This window comes from Sebastes umbrosus, chromosome 16, assembly GCF_015220745.1.
Source record: "Sebastes umbrosus isolate fSebUmb1 chromosome 16, fSebUmb1.pri, whole genome shotgun sequence".
NCBI classification, from domain to species: domain Eukaryota; kingdom Metazoa; phylum Chordata; class Actinopteri; order Perciformes; family Sebastidae; genus Sebastes; species Sebastes umbrosus.
The window spans coordinates 9,339,094-9,363,648 of NC_051284.1; the positions used below are offsets into that span (position 1 = coordinate 9,339,094).

The window sequence follows — 24,555 nt, forward strand, 5'->3', positions numbered from 1 at the left end:
AGGACATGTTTGCATGCTTTAATGTTGTTAAAAAAGTCTTTATTTTTGTCATACCGGCTGTGCTGCAGCAGCTCTTCTCACAGTTTGTCTGAAATGCTCTGTTTGAGCCCCCCCCCTAAAAGCCCAGTCTGCTCTGATCGGTCAGCTGGCCCACAACACAATTAACAATCAAACTTTTTGGACTTTGCTCTAACTAGCTTTGTTTGAGGGTGTGCCAAATTAACCGCTAGGCATGTATTGTGCAAATATTTTACTTGGTGACATCACCACATTGCGGAAGAAAAGGCAGGACTTCAAGAAAGCCGTTTCAGGCAGGTCAGGAGCAGTGTTTCTGTGGGGGAGAGTAACTCCCTTTGGCGTGGGCTTTGTAACTTTGCAGACCATTTACATGCACTAAAAACTATCACAATCTGAAGGAAAAAGCAGAAAATCATAATAGGTCCCCTTTAAACACAGGCAGAGGACTAACTCTATATTTCTCTGCTTGTTTGTACCAAATAAAAATGTACTTTTGTACCACACTTGTAAGGAGTGGATTCAAAATAAATAGTTTTATTTGAATCAATTATTATTTTTTTTAGGGCTGTCAATCGATTAAAATACTTAATTGTCCATTGTTAATCGTGATTAATTGCAAATTAATCACACACCCATTTTCATTCATGTATCTTGAGGTCAGAGGTCAAGGGACCCCTCTGAAAATGGCCATGCCAGTTTTTCCTCGTCAAACTTTTGCGCAAATTTGGAGTGTTATTTAGCCTCCTTTGCGAACAGCTAGTATGACATGTTCGGTGCCAATGGATTCCTAAGGTTTTCCAATTTCATATGATACCAATATCTTCACTCTAGCTTTAAAACTGAGCCAGCTACAACCTAAAAATTATAAGTTGCGTTAAAGAAATTAGTGGTGTTAAAATGAATTTACATTAACGCGTTATTTATTTCGTTAACTTTGACAGCCCTAGTTTTTCTGCTTAAAACATTCAAGTATGTTTACTGCAATTAATGGATGACTCTGCTTTTAGTTTGCCAAGTGCTAGTACAAGAACTGCAGCCCTCTTAACAATATAAGCTATTGGATATAGAATAAAGATAAGGATGTATGTAAATGTGTAAATGCAATTGTATTGTCACACATTGTACAAAGTACAGCATAGCACACAGTGAAATTTAGCTACTGCATTTAACCCATCCTAGTATATTAGGAGCAGTGGGCAGCTACTATAAAGCGTTCAGGGAGCAGTTTAAGGGCGTCTGGCGCCTCGGCAGTGCCCAGGAGGCGAATTAGGACCTCTCCAGCTACCAGTCCACATTCCATACTTGTTCTGTGCAGGGACTTGAACCGGCGAACTTTCAGTTCTCTAGCCAAGTCCCCACAGACTGAGCTACTGCCGCCCCAGTATAGGTCTGAATTGTGTAATTGACAATTTTAATACCAAAGATGTTGGCAGAGTGTTTTGAATTAGGCATCCCCTTTCTCCTCTGTAATGCTTTTACCTGGCAGCTTTAACTGTATTACATTAAAAGCAGGGGCTGCCATAAACCACTATCTGCACTTCAGCTGAGTGAAACGACACGGAGAGTAAAGTTCCGTTTACCCTCTGCGATTAAGGAGTCACTCTCGGTATGAACTTGGCAGCTGTAGCTTCTGGAAACGCCATCAGTGATTTCAACCTCCAACAGTCCTTGACGTGTCTTAAAGCTATATTGGAATGTCCAGTGGGTTGAAGCAAAAAATATGTACAAGGAAGGCCACTGCATTTATAAAACTGAAAGAGTATCTTCACGCCAAAATCAAGCTTCAATGCGGACTGAATATTTAATTCATGCTTTGGTATCTTTTTTTTTTAAGGTACCCACTAACCTGCTGTGAACCTACCTGTAAATATTTAGAATAGAGTTCATAACTGTACTTTGCCTTTAAACTGTTTGTTTCTCATCTAGACCTCCCAGACTGATGGGTGAAGGCTTTGTGGTCATGCAGTCCAACGATGTTGACATCTACTACTACCAGGATGAACCCGGTATGCTCATGCATGCACGCACATGCACACACACACAAAATCTAAAAATGGTAACGAACAAACACTTGCATTGCTGCGACAAAACCAAAAAATACTACTGGGAAATTGTCTTTTCTGTGAAATAACTTTCAGAATTGTTTATAATTGAGACATACGGTATTTTGCTATCGAATAGGGCTGCACAATATTTACACTGCTCAAAAAATTAAGGGAACACTTAATCATCACAGTATAACACCAAGTCAGTTGAACTTCAGGGATATCCATCTGTCTATTTAGGAATCAAAAGTGGGTCACTTTCAGCTGCTTTGGTGCAAATGAAAGTGACACCAGGTGCAATGGAGAGGCAACAGCAAGACAAACCAGCAAAAAGGGAATGGTTTTGCATGTGGTGGCCACAGACAATTGTTCTCTCCTTATCCTTCCTGACTGATTCTTCTCTAGTTTGTGTTCTGCTAGTGTTCTTGTCACTACTTGTAGCACGAGGCGGTACCTGTGGCCCAATCAGGTTGCACAGGTAGTCCAGTTCCTCCAGGATGGCACATCCATCCATACGTGCGGTCGCAAGAAGGTTTGCTGTGTCTCCCAGAACAGTCTCAAGAGCACGGAGGAGATACCAGGAGACCAGCCGTTACTCGAGGAGGGCTGGACAGGGCTGTAGAAGGGCATCAACCCAGCAGCTGCACCGATACTTGCTCCTATGTGCGAGGAGGAACAGGAGGCGCACTGCCAGAGCCCTACAAAATGACCTCCAGGAGGCTACTGGTGTGCCTGTTTCTGACCAAACTGTCAGAAACAGACTCCATGAGGGCCCGACATTCTCTAGTGCGACCTGTGCTCACAGCCCAGCACCGTGCAGCACAATTGGCATTCGCCATAGAACACCAGAATTGGCAGGTCCGCCATTGGCGCCCCGCTCTCTTCACAGATGGCGTGAAAGAGTCTGGAGACGCCGTGGTGAACGATACGCAGCCTGTAACATCATCCAGCAGGACCGGTGCAGTGGGCCCTGGGTTTCTCCTGTTGCAGGACAATGCCCGGCCTCATGTGGCCAGAGTGTGCAGGCATTTCCTGGATGACGAAGGCCTTTATGCCATTGACTGGCCCTCATGTTCCCCTGACCTAAATCCAATTGAGCACCTGTGTGTATGTATCGGTGCATCCGACGCCACCAAGTACCGCCACAGACTGTCCAGGAGCTCACTGATGCCCTGATCCAGGTCTGGGAGGAGATCCCCCAGGACAACCATCCGCCGATTCATCAGGAGCATGCCTAGACGCACACTACTGAGTCACATTATGAGTTGCCGTGATGGAATTCACACAAGTTGGATCAGCCTGTGGTTTTAAGTGTTTTACTTAGATTTTCTGTGTGATTTTGAATCCAGCCCTCAATGGGTTGATGATTTTGGTTTCCATTGACCGTTGTTACGTCATTTTGTTCTCAACAAATTATACAATCAGTAAAGATTTTCAACTTGAATAGTTCGTTCATGAAGATCTGATGTGTGATTTAAGTGTTCCCTTCATTTTTGTGAGCAGTGAAGTTTTTTGCAATAGTCATAGGACATGCGATGTCAAGTAAGGCAAATGAACTCAAACACATCATGCAGTGTTTCCCATCTATTACCTGGACGTAGGCCCGCCACAGTTTCATAATGAACCGAAAATATTTTTACAGTCCTTAACGTGTGGAGTCTGCCCGGCGGGTCAGGGATGGCTGCTCGATGTGGGAGGATCCCCTATTGGGATCTCTCCCCGGCGCTGGCTGACCCTCGCCGTTGGCTAGATGATTATGAGAAGCTGTAGTAAAGACATTTCAAGATAATTTGGCTAAAGTGCGTTTTTGTTTAGTATTTGTTGTAAGGCTTGAAATCATGTTTGTGTGTGTGCAGGTCTGGTGCCTGTGGAGCAGGAGGGTGGGGAGGAGGCCGAGACGTACAGTGAGGGCGATAAGCTTCAGGACCTGCCTCCATGTTGGGGTCTGGACATCGTCTGCGGAAAGGGAACCGACTTCAACTACGGCCCTTGGGCAGATCGTCAAAGGTGAGTAAAAAACACACAAACTCAGTTTTATCAAAGAATTTTAACATGTAATCTCTTGTAAATCTTACCATAATTCAGTGTATATTACATCAATTTGTTGAGAATTGATATAAATGTGGTGAACATCTCATTAAAACACAAATCAGCACAAAACTGCACCATTACAGATCCTCCTCTGTGAGCTGCTGAAGTACTGATCATGGCAGTTGAACTCATGTCACTTTATTTGCAGTGGTAACATTTGGAAATTAATTTAAAGTGTTACTTTGGTATTTTTCAACCTGGACCCTATTTCCCCATGTTTTTGTGTCTAACTGACTAATAGGAACAACAATTTCTGAAACTGGTCCAGTATTGAGGGAGAGGGCTGCATACGGCAGCTGCTCACAGGCTGCAATGTAATCCTATTGGGGCAAACTGGCACCGTCATTTACGTCCACTAAAAGTGCTTGTTTTTGCCATGACAGGCACTAATTGTTATTATAAGTGTCTGAGATTGTGGAAAGAGTCTCGCTCAAGGAGAAGTCTCGTTCTGAAATCTGGCGAGGTGACGTGTTGCCGGAAGACAATAGTGGAATACATCCATGGTGGAAATGCGAGTGCCAGCCAGGCAGAGTTTGTTGTGTTGGAGTACAGAAAGTGTAGCTTCAATGCAGCTTTTCAATGTCATGGCTGAATATTTAGCTGATTTCGACTAGGTGAATTAGGTCTTTGAATTCAATGGCCGTCTGTATTTATTTGAGCCAGAGAATACAGATATTCAGATTTCACAACGAGACGTCTCCTTGAGCGGGACTTGGACGCAATAACCAACAGACCGGATTAAGCGAAAGATAAGAAAAATGTTTTATTTCTCTGTAGGGTCCTTTCCAGAATTGTCTGCCGGCAACACGTCAACTCGCCAGATTTCAGAACGAGACTTCTCCTTGAGCAAGACTCTTTCCATGTCAGACACATAAAGCTTCAGTAGGCAACAATTCTTTTGGCGTCATTGGGCAAAAATTCCATAATAACCTTTCAGCATATTGTAATTCAAGTGTTCTGAGAGAAAACTAGACTTCTGCACCTCCTCATGGCTCTGTTTTCAGGCTTTAAAAAAATGTAGCCCGTGACAGAAGACTTTTACCGATCACAGGTCATTCAAAGAGAGAGCATTCCTATTGGCTGTGCTCCGGTCATGTGAGCGGTGCTTGGTATTCCCCAAGAGATCTCAGCATGGCTGCCGGCTGGGTCACAAACTTTCTCATTTTACAGCTAAACAGTACACTACAATATGATTCTGAAAACATTTGAGGCGAGAAGTAGGCATTACAGTAACAGAATATTGATTCATATTTGATCAGCGCTGCCTAGTTTGACCGTTTGATCGGAGTTCACGAGTGATTGACAGCCGGCTCTCATGGACAGCAGCTGGACAGCAGACCCCAGGTCAGCTCTGACTGGTTGTTTTCCTCCGGTCTGTGAAATCTTGCAGATGCCATTAGGAGCACCGGAGGACACAGAGGCACATGTTTTTTTTTTCAGGTTACTTGTTTCATGCAATACTGTCAGGATATAGCGACCATATTATAAAAATAACTTTTCTTAATCGTATTTGCTGCAATCTCGTCTACTTCCGCTTTAATTATTAAATAATATATATATAATTGAATAATAACAATCAGAGCCTGTCATGGCAAAAACAAGCACTTTTAGTGGACGTAAATGTCGGTGCCAACTTGCCCCTATAGCTCCATATTGCAGCCTGTGAGCAGCTGCCATCTACAGCAACCCCCCGCCCCTAGTTTCAGAGTGTTTTCCGCTTACACAAACATAGCACAATAGGGTCCAGGTGGACGCTATACTTTAAGTCAGAAAACATAGGACTGCTCTTATATCTTTTGCATGTACTTAAACAGCATAACAATACAGATGTAATAGATGTAAGATGAGTGCTGTTCTGGTCAAGTGAAATTCTTCGGAGTTCAGCTTTACAGATATGGTCTTGGATTTGCACGAACTCTCACTCTCCTCAGGGACTGTCTGTGGAAGTTCTTCCTGCCGGCTGACTACCAGGCCATGAAAGTCACAGAGGTCACCGAGCCAGGAAAACCCAGGCAGATCCAGGCCTTCGAGCTCCGCATGAACATCATCGCTGACGCCACCATCGATCTGCTTTTTACCAAAAACAGGGTGACTCTTGCTCTTGTGTGCTCTCTCTCTCTCTCTCTCTCTCTCTCTCTCTCTCTCTCTCTCTCTCTCTCTCTCTCTCTCTCTCTCTCTTGTCAACCTCTGTGATCTTTCTTCCTCTCCCTGCTGCTCTCACTTGTCTTTGTCTTCATGCCTCATCATGTTTTTAGCTATCGATATTGCTTCATGTTTTATGCTTTTTCAAATTTTCATCCTGGAGCAGTGCAGGGATTTTCACACAGTATGTGAAGTGCATACTAAACATCAACATGAATGCATGTTGAATAAAAAACATAAAATAGATTGAGTCAGGGAAGATTGTCATGATTTTACCTCCTTTGAACATATTTTAGTTCAGATTAGGTGACTTTCTTTTATTCTTAAGGCAGTGACGCACCCTCACTAATAATTTAACGGCATGTCTGACTGTGCTGTTTGCTCTCTCTCTCTCTCTCTCTCTCTCCCTCTCCCTTTCTCTCTCTCTCCCTCTCCCTCTCCCTCTCTCTCCCTCTCCCTCTCCCTCTCCCTCTCTCTCCCTCTCCCTCCCATGCTCTGTCTTTATCCCTGTTACTAGGAAACCAATGCCATCCATGTGAATGTAGGTGCAGGCTCTTACCTGGAAGTCAACATCCCCATGACTGTAGGAGAGAATGGTAAGTGTGTGTGTTTAAAAAAAAAATAAGATGAATAGACCAAAATGCCAAAAAAACACTTGGAGCAGTTGCCACAGCAGATGTCCCACTGGCTTAAGGACAAATGTTGTTCATATAGAAGCACACGTCAACAGTTTCTCCATTATTTCATCACAATCTGTTGCACTGACTAATATCTGAACTACAGCTATGATAAGCAGCTTTATCAAATGTCAGAATTAACTCATACTTGGATGGCAAAAAGCATTGTACAAAGAGAATTGAAAATTCCTCAAGCTGGCCATTTGGCTCTTCATTCATTTATTTCATATATTTATTTCCATTGAAACTTAGCATAACATTCCTTTGTCAATTTGAATCAGGATTTAATCACATTTTGCAGTTTCCATTTAGACTTTCTAATGTAATAATTTAAAATTCACATTTAATTTAACTGGAATCACTTCACAGCAAATGCCAGTCTTAAGGCCATTACACACCGGGGACGTTTAATTGATTCATTTTCATGTACTTTCACACAGAACTTGAATATTACACAGTGAAAAAGCAATGTAATTTTTTTTTTTTCGGAACAAGCCAGATTTTTCGGAATGAAGGCATCAACCAATCACGTTGTGCGGGTTGAGTTGCGGCTATATTTATGAAACAACAACATAGAGGCTCCGTAGTCGAACCAGGACGACAAACTTTATTACTCCTTTCAACCTTAACAAAGGCAGTGCAGACCAGATCCATTCCTTCTGTTCTTACCCTTCACAATAAAAGCCCTAGACATGTAATATTTACAGGCGAGTATTTAGCATTTTTGTGTCATTTATTCGTCAAGCCCCCTGTGTGTAAAGGCCATAGTGTGAACTACCTGGATGTAATACCACTGCAAATTGTTCAGGATTCTTCATTAAAGCTGCTATAATTGATATTTTTGACAATGCCAAAACGACAATATGAAAGGCTTCACTGGTAGTGATGAACCTACAGAGAATTATCACCTGAGTCTGCAGCTCCACTCGGCTTTACCGAGCTTTATAGTGAGTTTAAGCTCCTTGTTTAGCTGTCCGGCTGCAACTTTACTGTTTTGGTTCACTCCTACTGTTCAGGATTTTTTTTCCAGTTTTAGCTGTTGCTAGAGAAAAGACTCTAAAAAATCCCCTGTATGCTACATGCTCAGCACCAAACAGAAGACAGACACAGTTAGAGACTATCTGGTGAACACAGTGGAGCATTTAGCAGCTAAAGAGACAGATATTTCCCTCAGGAGTTGGTAGAGACCAAAAACAGAGCTAAAAAAGAGTGAATATTAGACTCACATTCATCAGGTGAACACAAACACGACTCCAAATTAATTATAATGTTGCTCCGTACCTGCTGGATGTGTAAATAAGCAACTGTTTGCTAACAAGTGAAATGAATGTTACCAAAACAAAATCCCAACCTCTGTTAACAAGGTCTGTTTAATCATTGCTAATAAGGAACTATTTTCCTCAAGGAATTCACAGAACTAAGGAGTGTGTTACCAATAAATCAAAATGAAGAGAAGTCTCTCTACTTGTGTAACTTTGATGCAAAAAGTTTAATTGTTAAAAATCAATGTTTCCCACAGGGCTGAGCCCTTAGTGATGTTGTTACATAGAGGGCTACATTTGCACATATAGGTCAGGATTCTAGCAGGGCTACCCAGGTGAAGTATAAATCAGTTCTAACATCAGAGAGGGTTGAGTCAAATAAAAAATCCAAAAAGTCAAATAAAAAGGCCAAAGTAAATAGTCTTGCTCAAGACTGAGACCAAAACAGAGACTCTGTCTTTGCACAATCAAACTAATACAAACAATGCAGGAGCTCTGTACTCTATCTTTCTTACTTTTCTACACGAGTCTCCATTGAGTATGTTTACATGAAACACTCTCCACACTTTGTGGGTTAAGTGATCATGGGGCGGCTATGGCTCAGAGGTAAAGCAGATCGTCCACCAATCGGAAGGCTGGCTGTCCAATCCCCCACGTCACGGCCAAAGTTCACAGCGCACCGCAAGCTGTGTGCGCTTTGCTTGGCGCATTGAAAAGCCGTTTTTTGCGCCACGCAAGCAATTGAAAAAATAATGGGTTTCAGAACGCAGTGGTGCTGTTGCTGCGTTCTGTGTGAAAGGCCCATAACATTAGTATATCCAGCAGCAATAGTGAACTGCAGTCAGGTTTGTAAAGGCCCCGCTGTGGAGGACATGCTCGACTCAAGTCCGCAGAACCCCGAAGTCTCCTCCCCACTGCTGCACAGAGTGCCGTTGCTTGTGTATTCAAAGTTTATATTGAACGTGTCGTGTGTCCAAATTGAACCAACTTTGACATTGCACGTCCTTGGGTCGCTAGCAACACACCCTCCCATGTGTGAAAAAGATCTGATGAACGGTACTCGAGATATGCGAAGGACACACACACACGCATACAGATAAAACCATATCCAGAATACAATAACTGACCTAAGGGAACATTGACATTCTCAACGCTGACAGTTCTGAGGAATGTGTAATAATTTATCGCACTGAGCTGATGATATTGAGTCAGTCATCAGTCAATGCTCTCCTCCGTCTCCAGAAATGTAGTTAACATAAGTAGCTGTTCAAGGTTTACTGGTAAATTACATTATTTGCGAGACCTTTGCCCCAGCTCTGAGATTTCAGAATTTATGGCCCTGCTTCTCTCTCCTCGGCCCTCAGGCTACTCTCCTACCATCAAAGGCCAGCTGCTGCATGTAGACACCACCAGCAGCATGCAGTACAGGACTCTTCTGGAGGCTGAGATGCTGGCTGTAAGTAGCAGCCAATTATACAAGAAGCTTTTCAGTTCACGTTTTGGATAGAAATTTAAAAAATGTTTACTTCTCCATCGACTTAAGATGCAAAGGAAAGCTGAGCCAATGCAATGTCAGACGTGCATATACATGGTTAGAGCTCTGCCACCAGTAAAAACCGTGTCTTGCCTTTGCCTTTTATTTCAGTTTCACGTCATAGCCAGCTACCCTCGGGTGTGGAACATGCCTCAGTCGTGGCAGTGTGAGATCGAGGTGTACAAGGCCACATACCACTTCATCTACGCCCAGAAAAACTTCTTCACTGGTGAGTCCTTTGGCAGACGGACTTAACGAATGACAGTACATCTTGTGCAGCATTTTAGTGCTTAGCATTTCAATAGTGATATGTGTGAAGCATTTTTTTCCTTCTTTCTCTTTAGATTTGATCCAGGACTGGGCGAGCGACAGCGCCCCAGACATCTACTCCTTTGTGCCCTATTCCTGGAAGTTCAAGGTCCTTTTCCACCAGTTTGAGATGATCTGGGCGGCAAACCAGCACAACTGGATCGACTGTTCCACCAAGCAGCAGGAGAATGGTAAGAAGAAGAAGAAGATGCTCTTCTAGATGCAAAGAACCATAGAAGTAGTATTTAATTAATAGTCTGAACTGAGTTAGGCTGAATTCAATGTTTTTAAACTTAAAATGTTCTCTATTTGATATCCAGAGCATTGATTATAGCATCAAACAACTATTTGCTGTGTAAAGCTTTTGTGGAGAGATGTCTACCTGAGCAGAGAATGAAGTCACTCTTCCTCTGTGTGTGTGTTGTAAACCATTGCGGAAGCGTAGCACCAACCATCCAGTCAGCTGTCGCCATGTTGAGAGCCGTGCGGAGGCAATAGAGATGCTCCCAATTTCGCATTAAGCACCTTTAAATAAAAATGATTAGTTGTAGATTCATATTTTTCCTCAAGAAGTGTATTTATTATGAGCAAATAATTTAGCCCAAATTAAAGGGCAACCTGGTGAAAAAACGTAATTAACATCCTTTCTATGTTTGATATTTTTAATGGAATATTTTATGCAGTACACAAATTAAAGGTACAGTAAGTATTCCATCTTTATTCAGTCCGATGCTTAACTTTATGTATTAAAAGCTCTAATATATACAATAATATATTATCTAGAACCGATTTCTGTAACAGTGTGCAAACATGTTGAGTCAGACCACATCATTTAAGACACATACTGTATGTACAGATAATTCTGTGACAATAAAGAAAAGCAGATGAAAAAGAGACAGATTTAAAAAAAAAAAAAAATACTCACACAAATAAAACACATTATTTTTCTAGTCTTTTGTTTTCTCAACAGGAAAACGCCACCAAATTCTACACAAATACATTTTTTTAAACTTTTTTTATTTTTTTAAATATATTTTTTTAAATAAAGTACACAATTTTTGTCCCCCCCACTAAAGTTCCATAAAAATATCATGTTCAATTTACCAGTATAAAAGCCTTCCTAATAACGTAATTGAGTGATACAGTAGTTTTACAGTTCAATAGTAGATCTACTGTTATATACGTGTTTAGCATTATCAATAGCTCTAATGAAAGAAATGAAACCGAATCAAAATCCAGGCGTGAAAGCAATCGGTAACTTAATGCCTCTTTATAACTGGAAGCAGATGTCCATGACAGGATACTTTGACTCTATTAAGTCATGATATATTGGACATACAGTATATACTCAACTTAATCCCAGAGCAGGGCAGACTAATCAATTGCATTATTGATCTCCTATAGTGTACCTTGCAGCATGTGGCGAGACGCTCAATATAGACTTCACTTTGCCTTTCAACGAGTTTGTTCCGACCACCTGCCGTACCAGCTTCAGCTTGAAGGTGAGCCAAATAGGATTTGTTTTTTCCAAAAAAAACAACACAAACAGTTTTTTGAGTGTAATTATAAATTTTTTTTTTCGTCCGGAAAATGTTCCTACAGATGTATGACTGCACATACTGTGTTTTTTCACATTAGTTACAGTATATGCTTCTGTATTTCCATGCCCCCGTAGATATGAATACTTTGACGCCAACTATGTGAGGGTGTACAATGCACCTATCTGTTCTTTATCCTCCTCAGGCAGAGGATACAGACATGCGACTGTCCCTTCCGGAGTGCCACCCGAGCCGCGACCCCCTCCTCACCCTGGCCAAAGACTACCAGAACGTCAAGCTGCCCCCGGACATGTTCACGCCGGGGGTAAACACAGGGGCTCCCCCTCCCAAACCCACCAAGTCCCGCTGGAGGAACATCACCCACGCAGAGTGAGTTAAACCTGGGAATTATTTCTCTCTAGTTGTGGGCAAAAAGAAGTATGCGTTTGAAGCAAAGAGCAGGATGACTCATCATCGTAACACTGACTCACATCAACACTTGGGTATAAAAGGAAATGTTGCCAAGGTAGTAGGTGGTAATTTAAAGTAAATGTACCACTAACCATCGCTTTTTATGCTCTGTTTGTTGCTGCTTTGCTCGGGTTTAAGTGAGATGCAATAGACTGTTGAATAGGGCTTTTTTTGGTATTGGAGATGAAGATAAGAGGCAAACACTCTGCCTTTTCTCGAAGCTCGTTATAACAGTCTTTTTCCATTTATTATGTGTAGAACTGCTCTACATCCATCTTAGTCTGCATCCCTTTTGGAGGATTTTGCAAAGCAGGATCTGTGTCCATGTCGTAAAGCACCAGCCTAAAGGTTAGGGAAAGTTCAAAGAGACGTCGGAGAACCTTTTGCTCCTCAGGTAGCACATGCATCGTGCACTGTGTACATGATAACGCAACATTCAGATCATTCATTATGTATAGTCCAGAGCGAGACTACACTGATGTAGCACTGCGAGAGACCCACTTACCCCCCGGGAGGTTACGATCGAATTCTGTCTGGATCGCTGCACTCTGTGCTGCAGAGAAATCAGGCGCGACCCATTTGCTGTCTCTAACTGTATGTCCTCGAATCGAATGGTTCATAAAGCGAACGATGTACTGGAAAATCCACTTGAAATGATGATAAACTCAGCATTATGACTGTGTGCTGAGTGTGTTTTTCTTCCTTACATCAGAGCCGGCTGGGTGGATTGCTGGAGTGTACCCAACTTCTTGCTCGTCATCGACTACACCTGGCACCCCATTTATCCCCAGAAGGCCGATGAGCAACTCAAACAGTCGCGTAAGCTCTCAGCTTTTAGAATCAAATCTTTGTTGTTCTTTCTAAAGCCAACAATGACAAAAACGACTGTGTACTCTGTGACAAATTGTAACCATCTTCAAAATCTTTGCTCAGTCTTATACCGAGCTGTTTTACATAATGTCGGCTAACTCGCCTGTGATTCGTGTCTGAAGTGTCTGAGATGGAAGAATCCATGCTGTCAGCTCTGCGTCCCCCAGAGCACGCCTCGGTGCATCACAACCCCCCACCACGCTACACCTCCACGTCGGCTTCAGCCGCCCACAGCCGGAAGCCCAAGGACCCCACAGAGCTCCCCCCTGACCGGCTCCACGTGGAGATGGAGATGTCCCCAGATTCTCAAATCATCCTCTACGGGCCTTTGCTTCGAGCACTGATCTCCATTAAGGTACGAAAAATCCTCGAGTCGGTCTCTAATAACAAAATTCTAGATTGTGGTGAAACCTTATGGAAATCAGTAGGGCTGTCAAAGATAACGGGTTTACGCAAATTTGTTTTAACGCGACTAATTTATTTAACGCATTAACACAACTTGAGATCGGAGGTTGTAGCGGGCTAAGTTTTAAAGCTACAGTGAAGATACTTGTATCATATGAAACTAGAAAAACCTAAGGAATTCATTGATATCATACCAGCTTGTCGCGAAGGAGGCTAAATAACGCTCCAAAGTTACGCTAAATTGTGGCGAGGAAAAACTGTCATGGCCATTTTCAAAGAGGTCCCTTGACCTCTGACCTCAAGATATGTGAATGTAAATAGGTTCTATGGGTACCCACGAGTCTCCCCTTTACAGACATGCCCACTTTATGATAATCACATGCAGTTTGGGGCAAGTCATAGTCAAGTCAGCACACTGACACACTGACAGCTGTTGTTGCCTGTTTGTCTTGAGTTTGCCATTTTAGGATTTGAGCATATTTTCTATGCTAAATGCAGTACCTGTGAGGGTTTCTGGACAATATCTGTCATTGTTTTGTGTTGTTTATTGATTTTGAATAATAAGTATATAAATACATTTGCATAAAGCAGCATATTTGCCCACTCCCATGTTGATAAGATTATTAAATACTTGACAAATCCCCCTTTGAGGTACATATTGAACAGATAAAGAAATGTGTGATTCATTTGGGAGTGATCGCGATTAACTATGGACAATCATGCGATTAATCGCGATTAAATATTTTAATCGATTGATTAATTGAGCCCTAGTAATCAGTCATTGTTCTCAATGTAATCAGTAGTTCGATGTAATAGTGTGGATGCTTAATGTAGATTCTGGATAATAATTAACCAGGAAAGAATTGGTATAAGGAAGAATTAGATAATTTATTAAACAGCCCCTCTGACCTTCCTTTTATCTGTCCCCACAGGAAAACTATTTTGGTGAGGATGACATGTACACAGACTTTGAGGAGGCGGTGACCAGCCCTGTGCTGTCTACCTCCACCTCCTCTGGCCTCGGTTGGTCTCCTCTGGGAATGGAGGACAGCGAACAGAATGAAAACTCGAACATCCATCCCCTGGACCTGCGCCCCTGGGACATCACCGTGCACATCAACCTTTACAAAGTCCACGGCCGACTGCCAATGGTAAAACTGACGACTGCCAATAGTTCAGTTTAACGGTTTGGTTTAAAAAAAAGAGCATGAGAGAGAGAGAGAGATAGATCAGTGTAGGAAGTATAGCAAATGGGCTACGATCAAAGATTATGAAACTACAGTGTGAAATAAAAATGATGTAAATGTGCACTGATATAATATACATGCAAGACATGCAGCAGTGACATGGAGACCAAACAAAAGAAATATGTATAATACATTTAATGTATAGAAATAAATGAAAAATAGCAATATACTGTAGGCAATTTATAAAAAAAAGTGCACATGTGAAAAGAAAGAAATGAATAATACATTGTGAAAATTCAAGGAAAGTGTATAAATACATGTTTAAGTCTATTTTATTTACCCTCATTTGTTTCCTGGCTGTCAAGGAATTGTTTTTTGATTCAAACCTGCCAGCCATGCTTTTTGAGTTGATGTGTTTTTATGTTTACGAAAGCAACTTGATGCATGAGTCCACATATTTTCTTTCATCGTACTTTCTCTGCACCTCCAGCACTGCAGCAGCGAGGGTCCCGAAGGTCCATCCGGATTCTTGGAGCGGCTGTGTTTCGAGATGAAAAAGGGTTACAAGGAGACGATGCTTCAGCTGCTCCTGTCTCCCATTCACATCTTCATCAGTGACAACTACCAGGTCAGAGACACAACTTCACATGCACCTGATGTGATGTGCTGCTTATTATGGCTCCTTACAGTGCAGTCATTGCCTAGATTAGGATTTTATCTGTAAGAAATTTCTTTAGAAAAACATTTGTTTGTGTCCAGAAGCACAAAATATCGAACAAAATGGTTCTCGGCGTGACAATGACGTGTTGACCCCTCAATTATCTGTTAATTTAGAAGGGTAAGCAAGAAAGTGTGATCTAGTACAGTAATACACATTTATTTAAACTATGTGGCACATCTACGGAAGCCGTGAGAGGCAAGTGAAAAAAAAATTGTGGTGATCCATTCTCTAAGTCTGATCTAAATTGTTTTCTCTCCTGTGTTTATGACTTAACAGGTGAAAAAATGTTTTGCCTGCAGGATAATCTATCTAAATTCTTTCATTTTTCCATCTGTGAAAACAGGTGAAAAAGGTGATTATTGTTTTGGCAGGTGATTATTATTTTTTGTTGTTGTTGTCATGATCATTTTTAATTGTACGTTGTTGTAATAACTCTTGTGGCCAAAATGAGTTTTACAACAGAAAACACTTGAAAAATGATCCTGACAGAAAAAAACAAATTTCACCTGTCAAAACCTTTTCTCCCACCTGTTTCACAGATAAAATGAAAATTAAGGTACTTCGAAAGGTTATCACGACAAAACCTTTTTTTCACCCGTTCTTAAAAGAATACTTCCCCCACAGAATTACCATTTGCATATCAATTACTCCCCCCCATGTTACCTTGAATTCTTGAAGAAAACTTTGTTTTTCTCGCATGCCTCCACGGTAAACGAAGAAACTATATCAAAACATCCGTTTACAAACTCTTGCGCAACTCGTGCAGTATAATCCAAGTCTCATTTATCCAGTCGTATGCTCACTAGTTCCTAAACACATGCATTTTACCTTACTATCTAAAACATTTTGGACTCATCCGTAATAGCTTGCCTGTACAAGTGTAAGATTGTTTATGCAGAAGCGTTTCAAATGATAAGGTTTTAGCAAAGATGCATGTGTTTGGGAAGTCGTGAGCAAACGACTGGATAAATGAGACTTGGATTATACTGCACAAGTTGTGTGAGAGTTTGTAAACAGATGTTTTTATCTAGTTTTGCTGTAGTTAAACGCGGCCCCGATTTACTTCAATTCATCAAGAATTTTCTCAGTTTTGGGATTTTTCGTTCTCCGTGGGGGCATGCGAGAAAATCATTTTCTTCAAGAATTGGTGAGTAATTTATATATAAATGGTCATTTTGTTGGTGAAGTATTCCTTTAAGTCTTAAACACAGGAAAGAAAACAATTTAGATCAGACTTAGAAAGTGAAATCACCAGAATTTTCTTTTCTTACTTGCCTCTCAGGGCTTCCATACACATCTCATGTGTGAAAACAATTAATGCACCAACAACTACTCTTTAATCTGGTCACTGAATGGGTGACTCAGTCCTTAGAAAATACCCTGAATAAAGCTTGCATGGTAGAGTTGCATAATGTAAAAAACATGCTTTTCACCAGCCGCATCTTTGCATAAGCACCTGCATATTGTGTAACCACGCAGAATGTCTAAGCTTTAGCCACGAGTTGGATCCTATTTGCTGCTCAGAGTGAATATCTTTCCCTAATCCCTGACAAAGAATGTTTAGCCCTCGTCTCTCCTCCAGTGAGATAACAAGGTCTGGTGAAAATTCTTCAATCAATTTTAGCAGAAGATTTCTATGTTCAGTTTCACACCTTATAAGGTAGTGAGGTAAGATTAAAAATATTTGTGTGTGTGAATTTATTCTTTTGCCCACAGCGTCCCACAGCGGACGGGGTTTTGAGGGACGGCCACCTGAGTCTGTCTGGCCTGCAGATGAGGGCCCATGCCATGTTCTCCGCTCATGGCCTCACCCTGGGCAGTGACACGCTGGAGTACGCCTGGCTCATCGACATGCAGGCCGGGGGGCTCACTGGCAGGGTCACTCTACCACAGGTGTGTGTGTGTTTGATTGGTAAAAGAGAGATTTGGTTTGTTGAAGGGATAAAGCCTCAGATTAGGATTACATCACGGATCTATAGGCCAGCAGAGTGGGAGTGCATGTGACTGTGGTAAAGTGCTTTTCAAAATATGTTTTGTGTGTGTGAACGACTCTTACAATATAATTAGGGCTGTCAAAGTTAACGCAATAATAACGCGTTAACGCAAATTTGTTTTAACGCCACTAATTTCTTTAACGCATTAACGCAATTTGTGATTTTTAAGGTTGTATCGGGCTCAGTTTTAAAGCTAGAGTGAAGATACTGGGATCATGAGTACCCACGAGTCTCCCCTTTACAGACATGCCCATTTTATGATAATCGCATGAGGCAAGTCATAATCAAGTCAGCATACTGACTCACCATTTTATGATTACATTTTTGTTTTATGCTAAATGCAGTACCTGTGAGGATTTCTGGACAATATTTGTCATTGTTTTGTGTTGTTAGTTGATTTCCAATGATCAATATATACACATACATTTGCATAAAGCAAGCATATTGCCCACTCCCATGTTGATAAGAGTATTAAATACTTGACAAATCTCCCTCTGCGGTACATTTTGAACAGATACAAAATGTGTGATTAATTTACGTTTAATCACTATTAACTATGGACAATCATGCGCTTAATCTTGGGTAAATAGTTTGATCGATTGACAGCCCTAAATATAATACAATCCAACTTTTGAGAATTTATAACATTCAGTTTTTATTGAGACTCTGTCAGAACAAGTCATAATGTTTTGATGTTATCGCCTGTGGTGGTGTTATACTGTATTTGATTGCATTCTGTTGTAAGGTTTTCCTTTTGCTTTGTCCGCCCCCACAATAGCTGTATTTATTTTCCTTTTGTTATTTATTCTGTGCATTTTTGCCCTAGCGGTAAATGTATTTATTGATTGTTTTTGAAGCACTAATGTGTCTGCGTGCGCTTGTGATTATTAGGTGGCCAGTATGATAGAGTGGGGTGAGAATTTCCTTTTCCACGGGGTGTCCCGAGAGTTCCAGCTAGAACAACCCAAGCCCTCTGTCATCTGCCAGCATGGCGTCGACCGCCGCATCTGCGACTCCAAGGTAGGAACGGGCGGTACACGATGAAATGCTGCACAGCCTGAGCCTCATTTCTCACATTTTTTACTTCATCTGCTGGAGCTTTCTGGTGTTGGTTTGAACTAGTTAGCGGCAGTGTGTATCTGAACCTCATGCTGGAAGCTACCAAATTTGCTCATTATGGCTCACTTTTTTTTTTTTTTGTGAGATTTGAATGTTGGTCAGAACTGTCCGGTGTGAAGGGAAATGTGCAAATGACATCCAATAATAAAAGGAGACCACTGTGAAGCTTTGTCTAACGATGCATGACTCAGAAAGCACACTCTTGCGCAGCTGGAGAGAAACCGCCTGTGACAACAGCCTCACAAAAAACTATTGATGTGTTCACAGCAGCCATACATGGCACACATACACACACAGCATCGTGATGTGTGAAATACCTTTAACAGAAAACAAGTCTGTTTCACAAAATGTCTTGTTTGTACGCGAATCCTAACAAGGATATTTTTAAAAAACTCCTGCCTGAGAGCCCTCATTAGTTTCTGACAGCCAAGCAGCTGTGGCTACAGGCCATGTAGCGCTATGTAAAGCACAGCCAGACTGAATTTAACATAACTTCCTTGCAACCGATGAAAAGTTTCTGGTACTAAATGATGGTTGTTTTTTTTCAGCTGAGCTGCCTGCCGGGTCACTGTCGCACATCAGAGGAGCTGAAATACACCATGACCCGACTGGCCATGGACGGAGTTGACCTCTTCGTTGTGGAGCACGGCTGCGCTGCAAACATAAAGGTATTTAGCACCAACCATTTATGTATAGTATTTTAAAGAGGACCTACTGTATTATGCTTTTGTGCTTTTTCCCTCTCCTTTAGTGTGTTGTGTAGTGTTTTGTGCATGTAAAAGGTCTGCAAAGTTACACAGCCCAAAGTCCAAAGAAACACTGCTCCTGAACTGCCTGAAACACCTTGCTTGAAGTTCGTTCTCTTCTGTAACGTGGTGATGTCACCAAGTAACACATTTGCATAATACCTCCCTAGAGGCTAGTTTGGCTTGCCCTCAAACAAACTAGTTACAGCGGAACTGGAACGGAGTCCAAAGAGTTTGGTTTGGTTGACCAATCAGAGCAGACTCAAACAGAGCATTTCAGACAGAGGGTCAAAAGAGGTGTTACAGCACTGCTGCTATGAGAAAAGCAAAGCGTTTTTTGAACATTAAAGTATGTAAACATGTTCTTGTAGAAACCCAAAATACAAGTACGCACCTTAAAATAAGCACAATAGGTCCTCTTTAACTAAAGATATGTATTTATAGCAGTTTAAATCCATGTCAGTTTGTGAATATGCTGTTTAATTTGTGTGTAAATATCTTTAATTTTTCCTCCCCCCTTCCACCCCAGACGGCTATCATTCGCGTAGCCAACTGCAACCTGCACAACCAGGCGGTGGGAGAAGGCATCAGCGCAGTGGTGCAGGACGTAAACATCCGGCAGTACATTGAGCAGCAGCAGCACAGCGAGGCGACCAGGCTGCAGCCGGCCGGGCAGGGTCAAGGTCAGCCGTTAGGTCTCGGTCAGCCCCCTTTGCTGCGACGCTCTGTCTGGCTGGAGGCGGGTTCAGTCAACTTGAACCTCATCACGGCGGACATCGCCCTGGCTGCCGACCATCCAGCCAAATGTGAAGTCCAGAGGCATTTTCTGGAGCAACACGACGCTCACTCCAAAAGGTAGAAAACAAACTGTCATGTGTTATTTGCTTTTTCAAGCACTTCTCACATTGCGTGTGTCCCTCAGCTACCCGAGAGCAGCTTTTCAGCATTGTGGTTCTTTCTTCTACTTCTTGTTTATATCATTGGCCACTGTTGTTCACCTTTATTTCTTTTTTTTTTTACATTATTTCCTTTTATTTGGGATCACAATACAGCAACAGTTCACACAGTCATCTTTTGTTTTACTTTTACAGAATGATCCAATTTGATTTAGATTTTTATCATCATTTGATATAAAGAAAATATAAAATAAATAAATTAAATACACAAATTTAAATAAAAGAAGGGCGCTTTCTCTTGATGGGGTGTCTTGTTTAAGTCATGTCTTTGTAACTGCTTTTCTATCCGCTACACTCAGTTTTCCAAATAAGTATTTGTTTTAATATTTGTGGATGTAGAAAGTAGACGCCCAAAAAAAGAGTTTTTCCCAATTAAAAGCAATATTTGTCCCAAATATGGTCACTAATTCTGTATAAATCTCACGCCAAAAAGTATTTACTTTCGGACCTGCCCAAAACACGTGGTAGTAATTGGCTTCCTGGGGAGCCAAAATTTCTCCAGCAGCTGGAAGAGCCTGAGTGGTGAGATTTCTGAGCAGTTTTATTTATTTAATTTGTGAATTTGTTTAATGAAGGGACGGCGGTGATGTTAAAAACACTGTTTACAGAAAAAAGTACATGCTGAAACTTCTCTTTGATGTAGAAATGACTCACTGGCTGTATCACACCTCTTTATAATGAGTCACTGATACCGTCATAAGATGTGCAGCTCTTAATGTAATATAGGTCTATTTAAACAAAGCGTGATGATTCATTTGCTGTCGTGTACAGTGAACCAGCTCATGATGTGTGATAATCAGCTGGTGGACTACTGTGATAATGGATTCAACATAATTCATAAAAGGTCTGCAGGGAGCCATTATAGGCACAGATGTTCTTGTCTGGCTTGTAATTGGACGTGATGTTTCTTATTACTTTAGCTAAACGAACTGGACGTGGGTTATGCAAAATGGTAAAGAAAATATGTATGTATGTACGCTTATGATTCTAGGGAGTGTATGCCAATGCAGAACCAAGTTCTGGAAACAAAGAAGGAAGTAATAAGCAATTATCAGATATTGACTAAGAAAGGGAGACCAGTGAAACATTTTATCTCCCAAGTGCCTGGTATGTCTGCAAGACTGGACAAAATCTTACACACATACAGCAACTACAAAGTATTACATGACCGCGCCCACTTCGGAGACAGGGAGTCAACCATTTCAAGCCATTGGCAGAGCTTGTAATGCGTCTTCTTTGTTATAGAGCATCTTTGACTGCGCGCACAGAGCTTTTCAGACATGACTGACACAAATACTGATACAATTAAATAACTTAAAAAAGAAGTAAAATAATGAATACATTTTTACTATTAATATTTCTCAGGATTTTAGAGAGATGGCCAAATTTGTTTTTATATGTTTAAAAAAAAAAAAGGATATTTTAAAAATCTACATTTGAGTCAATATTTTACCAGCAGAATCAAATTATTTACAGGATATTTAACCTTTGTTTCATTATAATACATTTGTTCTTCCAAATATGTGAGTGTCCTTTCTTTACAGAGATTGTATAAAGGCAATAAAGTATGTCCTTTAATATTTGATACGACTCATGAGTTTACCGTTACTTACCATTCCTCCTTGGCATTGAGGAGTTGCACGTTCTATGGCGTTCTTTCGGTAACACTTGTTGACTTCTTGCTTCCTCGAATTTTTTGTTTGTACGCCCCCTGGCGTTTTTGGAGAGTACTGCAATGAACAAAGTGTTGAACATAAATGCCTTTGTGCATGCTCGTAGCTCGCGCACCATCTGGTGGAGGCCCACACCACGATGTCTCTGTATAAACAAGGCTTCAGTCTCTTTCAGCGACCCCACTACCTGTTTTTGTTTGCTGCATTCTTCATCATTCTCTTTGATAATCTCTCCCTTTGACCCTCCTCTCCTCAGACTCTGGTTCCTGTGGCCAGAAGAGGGTGGCATTCGCAACAAGCGCAGCAGGAACCGCTGTGGCTGCCTCGGGGGATGCAGGTTCTTCGGAGGTACCAACATGGGCCTGGAATTCTTCAAGCTCGAGGAGCTGACGCCGTCCTCCTCGTCTGCGTTCTCCTCTTCCAGCGCCGAGCCAGACATGTCTTATGGCCAGTCGTTGCTACTGCCGGGGGAGTGGATTATTACCAAGGAAACGCCCAAAGTGGATGGTATGCATTTGCAAAGATTTAATATAGATTTCCTGATCCTCAGGGTTGCTTGAGGGTTTTTTCTGTAGGCCCCCCAAGCAAAATTAAGTATAGTTAAAATCTGCAATGTTAAATTAATCTGCTCTTCCCATAAGGGGGCTCCTGGGAGTAATATAGCAGGGTTTATCTAGGGGTTTATTTCAAGGGAATTTTGAATAATATATTGAGCTTTTTATCATTATCTTATCTGCCTATTCGATAATGTTAAAACTATAAAATATAGAATGTATGCATGGCGTGCAAAATACTGAATGTAACATACTGATGCAGAAAAAAAGTATCAACAGTTACTAAACCAAATGTGTGTTTTCTTAGGGAGAGTTGTGGGACTGAAGACAGACACGCACTCGCCCTGCCTGCCTCCTGAGCTGCCAGAGAGGCGTGGTCAGCAACACCTCAGTCTCCAGGTGCCCCAGCGCTCCCACAGCTCCGCCTCTTCCTCTGAAGAAAATAGTACCTCTAGTGCCGCGTTGCCCCTGCTGGCCGGAGAGAGGGACACTCCCTCGCCAAGCACGGAGGAACGCATGTTCCCCATGAACGGCAAAAGCCCTGCTGAGTGAGTAACATCGACATACTGTGAATATCAAGCGGTCAGAGCATGTACAGTAGGAACCACTACAGGGCAGGATTTTCAGCGAGGGTGTTGTTACTCTTTATTTCTTTTTATTACCTCTGACACCCACAATAAACTTGTTTTTGTCTTTTTTTAGGGGGTCTTTAGGGGGAGATAGCAGGTCAACAGTAGATGTCACATAGAAGTGGTGTACATCATCTGAAAGCTGCGAACCTGAAGATTAATTTGAAATGCAGCTCAGCCAGTTTTTCCTCGCCAAAATTTAGCCTAATTTTGGAGCGAGCATTATTTAACCTCCTTCCCGAAAAGCTAGCATGACATATTACCGATGGATTCCTTAAATTTTCTCATATCTGTAGCTTCACTCTAGCTTTAAAACTGAACCTGCTAAATCCTCTGAAAGACAGTAAAGTCGGTCTGGAATGCGGGCAGGTCTCAGGTGGTTAAATGCAATATAATCTAATTTTAATGCCCTCAAACAGTCATTTATCAGAATGTTATTTTCTCCTCTCCCTTCGCAGAACCCTAGGAGACGTCCCGGAGGTCTCACCAGTCTCACCCAACAGCTCACAGGATCGCTCCTCAGTGCGCTCCCCCCTCTGCTCCCCTCTCAAGCGCCAGTCCTCCGTGCACTCGGGTCGACTGGGCAGCACCAAGAGCCTGTCAGCCGCCGTCTTCACCGACAAGCCTCCGCCAGTCCTTGCAGGAGGCGTCCAGTTCAGCAGCGAGGTCTCCCGCAGCGACGAGAACGTCCTGGATTCGCCACGTCAGCGCAGGAGCTACGGCTCCTTCCCCTTCACGCCCTCGGCGGACTCCAACACCTTCCACCAGTACCGCTCCGCAGACTCCAGCATGTCCGTGGCCGACAGCGAGGCCTACTTCTCGGCCGCCGAGGACTTTGAGCCCATAAGCAGCGCCGACGAGGGTCCGGGGACGTACCCGGGCCGCAAGAAGAAGAGGAGGCAGCAGATGCAGCAGCCGCAGCAGCCCCCGTATCACATGGAGAACTACAGGTCAGCTTGAATGTGCTTTAGTAAATGGGAGCAAAGAATATTGAGCTTGGCTTCAGTGGAACTCGCAAAAAAGTTCTCAAAGTTAAAGGGGTTGGAAAATTTGAGAGGAGACTGGGTGGATGGTCAGATCAAGAAGTACAAAGCTAAGCACGGGATTAAGGTGATGGTAGAGTCTAGACAGCTCGCAGTAACATCAAAGAGTCTCTCATTTCTCATCTGTAAGAGCAGATGAATTAATGACCTGTCTAGCAAGTCCTGACTTGAATTGCTTGAAGTTTTACCCTTTTAAATGCTGCTAAAGGAGCCATTCTGAAGGATTTGCGATTTAAGATTTACGTTTTGAGATTGCGATTAATGCAGGAATTCGATTTTTCATGAAGTGTCTCCCTTCTTAGGGATGTTACTGTGAAATTTCAAAGGTATTATTGTAGTGTAGTGAAAAGATTACAAGGTCTTGTACTTGGAAACCATTATAGATTAGAATGAAAAACAAGCAGCATCATATAACTTCTGATGACTCACACTGACATCTTTGCAACGATTGTGAAATGGTTTTATGGCACAATATGCAGGAATACATTAACCGTGTTATGTTTAATACCCAACAAGTTTTGCATTTCATTGTGTTAAGCAACTTGCCCCTCAGCTGAACACGTTGCAGCTT

At 42.0% G+C, this 24,555-nt stretch overlaps 1 protein-coding gene across 12 annotated transcripts in view; it reads left to right on the forward strand.

Moving 5' to 3' along the window:
* Positions 1 to 24,555, forward strand: part of kiaa1109 (KIAA1109 ortholog) — a 108,498-nt gene that overhangs the window by 13,436 nt on the left and 70,507 nt on the right. For all 12 annotated transcript variants that reach the window (XM_037746754.1, XM_037746751.1, XM_037746758.1 and 9 more), the window contains 20 exons: positions 1,945 to 2,024; positions 3,920 to 4,070; positions 6,086 to 6,242; positions 6,814 to 6,892; positions 9,600 to 9,691; positions 9,881 to 9,998; positions 10,114 to 10,269; positions 11,483 to 11,580; positions 11,822 to 12,006; positions 12,800 to 12,906; positions 13,080 to 13,312; positions 14,295 to 14,513; positions 15,040 to 15,177; positions 16,987 to 17,163; positions 18,156 to 18,284; positions 18,932 to 19,051; positions 19,659 to 19,984; positions 22,015 to 22,265; positions 22,620 to 22,860; positions 23,400 to 23,891. In XM_037746754.1, coding sequence (XP_037602682.1) covers positions 1,945 to 2,024; positions 3,920 to 4,070; positions 6,086 to 6,242; positions 6,814 to 6,892; positions 9,600 to 9,691; positions 9,881 to 9,998; positions 10,114 to 10,269; positions 11,483 to 11,580; positions 11,822 to 12,006; positions 12,800 to 12,906; positions 13,080 to 13,312; positions 14,295 to 14,513; positions 15,040 to 15,177; positions 16,987 to 17,163; positions 18,156 to 18,284; positions 18,932 to 19,051; positions 19,659 to 19,984; positions 22,015 to 22,265; positions 22,620 to 22,860; positions 23,400 to 23,891 — 3,549 coding nt within the window. The remainder of the gene's footprint in view (positions 1 to 1,944; positions 2,025 to 3,919; positions 4,071 to 6,085; positions 6,243 to 6,813; positions 6,893 to 9,599; positions 9,692 to 9,880; positions 9,999 to 10,113; positions 10,270 to 11,482; positions 11,581 to 11,821; positions 12,007 to 12,799; positions 12,907 to 13,079; positions 13,313 to 14,294; positions 14,514 to 15,039; positions 15,178 to 16,986; positions 17,164 to 18,155; positions 18,285 to 18,931; positions 19,052 to 19,658; positions 19,985 to 22,014; positions 22,266 to 22,619; positions 22,861 to 23,399; positions 23,892 to 24,555) is intronic.